We start from the raw sequence: 9387 nt of genomic DNA on the forward strand, positions 1-9387 counted from the left end.
TGCCATTCTTATAAAAATAAAACCTCACCTTCCAGATTGTATGCTTTCAAATACACTTTCAAAAGAAAATGAACGCCAGATTAGTCTGTAGTATAATAGTGTGGGTAGTCTGGCTAAGAGATACCAATTCAGTGTAAAATAAGATTCTAATCAAATTCCCAGAAACTTGAAATTCATCATAGGATACTTTCTACCTGTTCCTTGGAAAGAAAGAGATACTTTGTTAGTGATTAAAAGTAGAGAGTATATATTTTCAGGGCACAGTCACAACTGGCTATCTGACTATTAAATTCACTGTTTAAAACAGAATCATGTCCTCCCATTTTATTCACCTTTTTATGAAAAATGGTCTATTTTGTTTATGTTCAAGAAAACTTGGGTTAGTTATTAGACTATTCGTTCACAGCAATGAGAAATAAGAAATTCATAGAAAGATTGGTGGGTGTGCAGGTGATACTGAGATTCTCACGACAGGACATGCATTGGAGATGCACTCACACTAGTTAAGTCCCATTTTAGTGGCCAAAATAGAACTTGCAGAAAGATTTTGCCAACTCCCACCTAAACAGGTAACTAGAAGTCATCATTCCCTTTTCCTTCCTGGGAATGCCCACTCATTGTTTTGGGATTTGGTATTCTTAGAACCTGAAAGGATTCCTAAAACACAGTCTCTTATCTGCTTGGTTTTCACCCCATACACAACAGGATTCATAGTTGGAGGCAACAGTAGATAAATATTGGCCACAATGATGTGACAAGAGGGAGGGACTGTGTGGCTCCCAAAGCGATGGGAAAAGAAAGAGAAGAAGGCTGGGCTGTAGGAGAAAACTATAGCACAGATGTGAGCAGTGCAGGTGCTGAAGGCCTTCCGCCGAGCTTCTACTGAGGAGAGGCTGACCACTGCCCTCAGGATCATTGTGTAGGAGACTGTGATGCACAGGATGTCAAAACCTCCAATCAGGAGGGCAACAATCAGACCATAGATGGCATTGACCTTGACATTTCCACAAGACAACTTGGCCACAGACATGTGGTCACAAAAAGTGTAGGGGATTACATTGCCTCTGCAATAGGGCAGGCGCTTGATGAGGAAAGGGAAGGGAATAATGAGCAACACCCCTCTGAGAAAGGTGGAGAGACCCGCCTTTGCAATGACGGGATTTGTGAGGATAGTTGAGTAGCGCAGAGGGTAGCAGATGGCCACGTAGCGGTCCAGGGCCATGAGCATGAGCACCCCAGACTCCATCCCTGTGAAGGTGTGGACAAAGAACATCTGGATCAGGCACCCATCAAAGCCAATTTTCTTGAAATGGAACCAGAAGATGCAGAGGGCTTTAGGGACTGTGCTAGAGCATATGACAAGATCAGTTAGGGAAAGCATGGCCAAGAAGTAATACATAGGTCTGTGCAAGGAGTCCTCACAGTAGATGAGGTAGAGGAGTCCACAATTCCCTGCCATAGCTACAACATACATGGAGCAGAATGGGAAGGAAATCCAAATATGCACATCTTCCAGTCCTGGGACTCCATTCAGAACGAAGGAGGGTGGGACCCACTCCGTTTTATTCAGCATTAGCATAATCAATTAGACTTAAACTTTATGTGACTTTTCCTAGAGCGAGATAAAGACAAGAGAAAATATAGTTTACGATTACTTTCTCTTTTTCTTTGTTTTAAAATTCTGGGGGGAGGAACAAGATGGCGGAGGAATAGGACGGCGAGACCACTCTCTCCTCCACAAATTCATCAAAAGAACATTTGAACGCGAGTAAAGTCCACAAAACAACTTCTGAATGCTGGCAGAGGACGTCAGGCACCCAGAAAAGCAGCCCATTGTCTTCGAAAGGAGGTAGGAAAAAACATAAAAGATAAAAAGCAAGACAAAAGAAGTAAGGACGGAGCTCCGTCCCGGGAAGGGAGGCTTTAAAAAGAGAGAAGTTTCCAAACACCAGGAAACATTCTCACTGGCGAATCTGTGGCGAGCCTTGGAAGCTCAGAGGGCCACATAACCCTCTTTTTTTTTTTTAAGATTTTTTTAAAACCCACAGATTACCCGCCAAACGGTAACTCCCAGCGGAGAAGCAGCGCAGACGCCTGCATACGCCATTAGCAGCGGGGGCTGGGCAGGGAGGAGCCGGCTGAACTGCTTAGAGAGAGGACTGGGCTTGAATGCCGCGAGAATAATTTGAGAGAACTGGGGAGAGCAAAGCAGACTGTGGGACAGCTTCCCCACAAAAAGGCGGAAAGCTCTAACCTATGACTCGGCCAGCCCCGCTCACAGAATAAAGGACTGAGCAGAGTGAGCCGGCTGCGGTCGGCCCATCCCCCGTCCCCCGCCGAGACAGGCAGGGAGCGCAGCCAGAGCCGGAGCGGGCAACCGCGGCCCCAGAAAGGCATCTGATACAATCTGCACACAGGCTTGTTGCTAATTAGGACTTCTTGGGCTCGGGCCGGTCGATATCCCCCTGAGAAGGTACGCCAGTTGTACACCCAGAAAACTGAGTGGCAGGGACTGGGGAGGCGATAAGTCTCAGAGACCGCGCTCGCCAAACACCTGGTCCCCTGAGCTGCTCGGACCGGGGAAGGCACAAAACGCAGGCACAACCAAGTCTGCGCCTTTGTGGAGTACCTGAGAACCTGAACTTGAGCCGCTCAGACCAGGGAAGTGCATACAACCCGGTGCCGGCCTCGGACAGTTCCCGGCAGAGCAACCTAGAGCCTGTGCAGTATAGACTGGGACAGCATACGTGCTGTGAGCGGGGGCAAACCCAGTGTGGCCGAGACGCTGCGAGCACTCCCCACAGACGCCAGAGATATTCGACTGCAGCGTTCCTCCCTTCCCAGAACAGGACTGAACAACTGAGCCTTAAAAAGTGTCCACCCACCCCCTAGTATCAGGGCGGAAATTAGACACTGAAGAGACCAGCAGACAGAAGCTAAAACAGAGGGAACCACCTTGGAAATGACAGATAGAGACGTCTAGAAACTACTCCAAGAATAAGACCAAAAACCAGAGGCAAGAGGCTTAAGCCCGAATCCTGAGAACACCAGAGAAGTCCTGACTCCAGGGAACATTAATCGATAGGAGCTCATCAAACGTCTCCATACCTACGCTAAACCCAAGGGTCAACAAGTTCCAGAGCAAGACATACCACGCAAATTCTCCAGTAACACAGGAAACTAGCCCTGAGCTTCAATATACAGGCTGCCCAAAGTCACTCCAAACCCACTGACATCTCATAACTCATTACTGGACACTTCATTGCACTCCAGAGAGAAGAAATCCAGCTCCACCCACCAGAACACCGACACAGGCTTCCATAACCAGGGAACCTTGACGAGTCACCTGTCCAACCCTGCACACAGCAAGGAAACTACATAATAAAGAGAACTCCACAAACGGCCAGAAGAGGGAAAGGCCACCCCAAGCAAAGCATTATAAGCAAGATGAAGAAGCAGAGAAATACCCAGCAAGTAAAGGAACAAGATAAATGCCCACCAACACAAACAAAAGAGGACGATATAGGGAATCTACCTGATAAAGAATTTCGAATTTTGGTGGTGAAAATGATACAAAATCTTGAAAGCAAAATGGAGTTACAGATAAATAACCTGGAGAAAAGGATTGAGAAGATGGAAGAAAGGTTTAATAAGGACTTAGAGGAAATAAAAAAGAGTCAATATACAATGAATAATACAATAGATGAGATCAGAAACACTCTGGAGGGAACAAACAGTAGAATAACAGAGGCAGAAGACAGGATAAGCGAGCTAGAAGATAGAATTGTAGAAATAAATGAAACAGAGAGGAAAAAAGAAAAACAAATTAAAAGAAATGAGAACAATATTAGAGACCTCTGGGACAATGTTAAACGTTCCAACATTCGAATCATAGGAATCCCAGAAGAAGAAGACAAAAAGAAAGACCATGAAAGAATACTTGAGGAGATAATAGTTGAAAACTTCCCTAAAATAGGGAAAGAAATAATCACCCAAGTCCAAGAAACCCAGAGAGTCCCCAACAGGATAAACCCAAGGCGAAATACTCCTAGACACATATTAATCAAATTAACAAAGATCAAACACAAAGAACAAATATTAAAAGCAGCAAGGGAAAAACAGCAAATAACACACAAGGGGATTCCCATAAGGATAACAGCTGATCTTTCAACAGAAACTCTTCAGGCCAGGAGGGAATGGCAAGACATACTTAAAGTGATGAAAGAAAATAACCTACAACCCAGAATACTGTACCCAGCAAGGATCTCATTCAAATATGAAGGAGAAATCAAAAGCTTTACAGACAAGCAAAAGCTGAGAGAATTCAGCATCACCAAACCAGCTCTCCAACAAATGCTAAAGGATCTTTTCTAGACAGGAAACACAGAAAGGGTGTATAAACTCGAACCCAAAGCAATAAAGAAAATGGCTATGGGATCGTACTTATCAATAATTACCTTAAACGTAAATGGGTTGAATGCCCCAACCAAAAGACAAAGGCTGGCTGAATGGATACAAAAACAAGACCCCCATATATGTTGTCTGCAAGAGACCCACCTCAAAACGAGGGACACAAACAGACTGAAAGTGAAGGGCTGGAAAAAGATATTCCATGCAAATAGAGACCAAAAGAAAGCAGGAGTAGCAATACTCATATCAGATAAAATAGACTTTAAAACAAAGGCTGTGAAAAGAGACAAAGAAGGAAACTACATAATGATCAAAGGATCAATCCAAGATGAAGATATAACAATTATAAATATTTATGCACCCAACATAGGAGCACCACAATATGTAAGACAATTACTAACAAGTATGAAAGGGGAAATTAACAATAATGCAACAATAGTGGGAGATTTTAATACCCCACTTACATCTATGGATAGATCAACTAAACAGAAAATTAACAAGGAAACACAATCTTTAAATGATACAATAGACCAGTTAGACCTAATTGATATCTATAGGACATTTCACCCCAAAACAATGAATTTCACCTTTTTCTCAAGTGCACATGGAACCTTTTCCAGGATAGATCACATCCTGGGCCATAAATCTAGCCTTGGTAAATTCAAAAAAGTTGAAATCATTCCATGCATCTTTTCTGACCACAATGCAGTAAAATTAGATCTCAATTATGGGAGAAAAACTATTAAACATGCCAACATATGGAGGCTGAACAACACGCTGCTGAACAACGAACAAATCATAGAAGAAATCAAAAGAGAAATCAAAATATGCATAGAAATGAATGAAAATGAAAACACAACAACCCAAAACCTCTGGGACACTGTAAAAGCAGTGCTAAGGGGGAAGTTCATAGCAATACAGGCACACCTCAAGAAACAAGAAAAAAGTCAACTAAATAACCTAACTCTACATCTAAAGCAACTAGAAAAGGAAGAAATGAAGAACCCCAGGGTCAGTAGAAGGAAAGAAATCGTAAAAATTAGGGCAGAGATAAATGCAAAAGAAACAAAAGAGACTATAGCAAAAATCAACAAAGCCAAAAGCTGGTTCTTTGAGAAGGTAAATAAAATTGACAAACCACTAGCCAGACTTATCAAGAAACAAAGGGAGAAGAACCAAATCAATAAAATTAGAAATGAAAATGGAGAGATCACAACTGACAACACAGAAATACAAAGGATTATTAGAGAATACTATCAGGAATTATATGGCAATAAAATGAATAACCTGGAAGAAATGGACAAATTCCTAGAAAAATACAACTTTCCAAAACTGAACCAGGAAGAAATAGAAAATCTGAACAGACCCATCACAAGCACGGAAATTGAAACTGTAATCAAAAATCTCCCAGCAAACAAAAGCCCAGGTCCAGACGGCTTCACAGCTGAATTCTACCAAAAATTTAGAGAAGAGCTAACACCTATTCTACTCAAACTCTTCCAGAAAATTGCTGAGGAAGAGAAACTTCCAAACTCATTCTATGAGGCCACCATCACCCTAATCCCAAAACCTGGTAAAGACCCCACAAAAAAAGAAAACTACAGGCCAATATCACTGATGAACATAGATGCAAAAATCCTTAACAAAATTCTAGCAATCAGAATCCAACAGCATATTAAGAAGATCATACATCATGACCAAGTGGGCTTTATCCCAGGAATGCAAGGATTCTTCAATATCCGCAAATCAGTCAACGTAATACACCACATTAACAAACTGAAAAATAAAAATCATATGATTATCTCAATAGATGCAGAGAAAGCCTTCGACAAAATTCAACATCCATTTATGATAAAAGCCCTCCAGAAAGTGGGAATAGAAGGGACATACCTCAACATAATAAAAGCTATATATGACAAACCCACAGCAAACATTATCCTAAATGGTGAAAAACTGAAAGCATTTCCCCTAAAGTCAGGAACAAGACAAGGGTGCCCACTCTCCCCACTACTATTCAACATAGTTCTGGAAGTTTTGGCTACAGCAATCAGAGCAGAAAAAGACATAAAAGGAATACAAATTGGAAAAGAAGAAGTAAAACTTTCACTGTTCGCTGATGACATGATCCTCTACACAGAAAACCCTAGAGACTCTACCAGAAAACTACTAGAGCTAATCAATGATTACAGTAACATTGCAGGATATAAAATCAACACACAGAAATCCCTTGCATTCCTATACACTAATAATGAGAAAATAGAAAGAGAAATTAAGGAAACTATTCCATTCACTGTTGCAATGAAAAGAATTAAATACTTAGGAATATATCTACCTAAGGAAACAAAAGACTTGTACATAGAAAACTATAAAACACTACTGAAAGCAATCAAGGAGGATACTAATAGATGGAGAAATATACCATGTTCATGGATTGGAAGAATAAATATTGTAAAAATGAGTATACTACCCAAAGTAATTTATACATTCAATGCAATCCCTATGAAGCTACCAAAGATATTTTTCACAGAACTAGAACAAATAATCTCACAATTTGTATGGAAATACAAAAAACCTCGAATAGCCAAAGCAATTTTGAGGAAGAAAAATGGAACTGGGGGAATTAACCTGCCAGACTTCAGGCTCTACTACAAAGCCACAGTCATCAAGACAGTATGGTACTGGCATAAAGACAGAAATATAGATCAATGGAACAAAATAGAAAGCCCAGAGATAAATCCACACATCTATGGACACCTCATCTTTGACAAAGGAGGCAAGAATATCAAATGGAGAAAAGACAGTCTCTTTAACAAGTGGTGCTGGGAAAACTGGTCAGCCACTTGTAAAAGAATGAAACTAGAACACTTCCTAACACCATACACCAAAATAAACTCAAAATGGATTAGAGAGCTAAATGTAAGACCAGAAACTATAAAACTCCTAGAGGAGAACGTAGGCAAAACACTCTCTGACATAAATCACAGCAGGATCCTCCATGACCCACCTCCCGGAATACTGGAAATAAAAGCAAAAATAAACAAATGGGACCTAATTAAAATCAAAAGCTTCTGCACAGCAAAGGAAACTATAAGTAAGGTGAAAAGACAGCCTTCAGAATGGGAGAAAATAATAGCAAATGAAGCAACTGATAAAGGATTAATCTCCAAAATATACAGGCAGCTCCTGCAGCTCAATTCCAGAAAAATAAATGACCCAATCAAAAAATGGGCCAAAGAACTAAACAGACATTTCTCCAAAGAAGACATAAAGATGGCTAACAAACACATGAAAAAATGCTCAACATCCCTCATCATCAGAGAGATGCAAATCAAAACCACAATGAGATACCATTTCACACCTGTCAGAATGGCTGCTATCCAAAAGTCTACATGCAATAAATGCTGGAGAGGATGTGGAGAGAAAGGAACCCTCTTACACTGTTGGTGGGAATGCAAACTAGTACAGCCACTATGGAGAACAGTGTGGAGATTCCTCAAAAAATTGGAAATAGAACTGCCATATGATCCAGCAATCGCACTCCTGGGCATACACACCGAGGAAACCAGAATTGAAAGAGACACGTGTACTCCAATGTTCATTGCAGCACTGTTTATAATAGCCAGGACATGGAAACAACCTAGATGTCCATCTGCAGACGAATGGATAAGAAAGCTTTGGTACATATACACAATGGAGTATTATTCAGCCATTAAAAAGAATACATTTGAATCAGTTCTAATGAGGTGGATGAAACTGGAGCCTATTATACAGAGTGAAATAAGCCAGAAAGAAAAGCACCAATACAGTATACTAACACATATATATGGAATTTAGAAAGATGCAAATGATAACCCTGTATACGAGACAGCAAAAGAGACACAGATGTATAGAACAGTCTTTGGGACTCTATGGGAGAGGGTGAGGGTGGGATGATTTGGGAGAATGGCATTGAAACACGTATGTTGTCATATGTGAGACGAATCAATAGTTCAGGGTCAATGCATGTTATAGGATGCTCGGGGCTGGCATGCGGGGATGACCCAGAGGGAGGATAAAGGGAGGAGGGAGGTGGGAGGGGGGTTCAGGAGGGGGAACTTATGTAAACCTGGGGCAAATTCATATAAAAAAAAAATAAAATAAATATCAAAACCCTAAAAAAAAAAAAAAAAATAAAATAAAATTCTGTAGTTTATTTGTCAACTTTCCTGAGTGACAGTGAATATGTCTTCTGTTTGTGAATTGATTAGTTCATTTATTCACTCAACAAATTTTTACTAAGCAATTCAAGTTCACATCACAGACACTGATTCAAAATTGTTATTTAAAACTAGTTTTTCACCTTCATAGGTGTATAATAAAAAGTAATTCTGTTATATCTTCTCTAAAGGGATTTTGGATAGAAAACTTCATTTGTTAATAAATATATAGATCTCCCTGTGGAAGTGATCTTAGTGTCTTTTGGTCACTATACCCATGAACCAAAAGATATGAGGGCTTTAAAAATTCTTATTCTTGTTTATTAGCTGATCATTGATATTTAATTATTAAGGCACTGTTTGAAACCTTTTGTAAATATTAGATTATTCATTTCACAATGGAGATCACGGTCTCACAAATCAGAAAATTTTGATTTGGTCTTTTCACATTTAAATTGACTAATGTTTGCCTTTTCTTATCATGATCTATGTGCATTTATTAGAATGCTTTTAATTTCTCATCAGAATAAGCTTGCAGTAATAGGTTGTTTAGGATGCATAAATATATCAATGGTAATGAATCATTTTTTTTGTTGTTGTTATGTCTTTCTACCAATCTTTCTACTTTACCTTTAAACATTGTCCTCTGAGATTATCTGGTGTCTAGCAAAAACAAACTAGTTTCACACTATTACACTTTACTAAAAGAATTTATATACTTTGCCTTGATTATGATTGTTTCTCTAGTAATATTTATCATTCAATAAATACACTGACATCT

General features: G+C 40.0%; 1 protein-coding gene across 1 annotated transcript; it reads right to left on the reverse strand.

Annotated features, from left to right (window-relative positions):
• Window positions 1-583: 583 nt before the first annotated feature.
• On the reverse strand, window positions 584-1579 carry LOC129553595 (olfactory receptor 52N4-like). Its single transcript, XM_055422407.2, has one exon. The coding sequence runs from the start codon at window positions 1577-1579 to the stop codon at window positions 584-586; it is 996 nt and encodes a 331-aa protein (XP_055278382.2).
• Between the last annotated feature and the right edge of the window lie 7808 nt (window positions 1580-9387).

Source organism: Moschus berezovskii, chromosome 14, assembly GCF_049115385.1.
Source record: "Moschus berezovskii isolate FMDL1 chromosome 14, NW_MosBer_1.0, whole genome shotgun sequence".
NCBI lineage: Eukaryota > Metazoa > Chordata > Mammalia > Artiodactyla > Moschidae > Moschus > Moschus berezovskii.

What these genes read in the sequence shown, in the direction of transcription:
- LOC129553595 (XM_055422407.2), bottom strand. Translation starts at nt 1,579, where the DNA reads ATGCTAATGCTGAATAAAACGGAGTGGGTCCCACCCTCCTTCGTTCTG.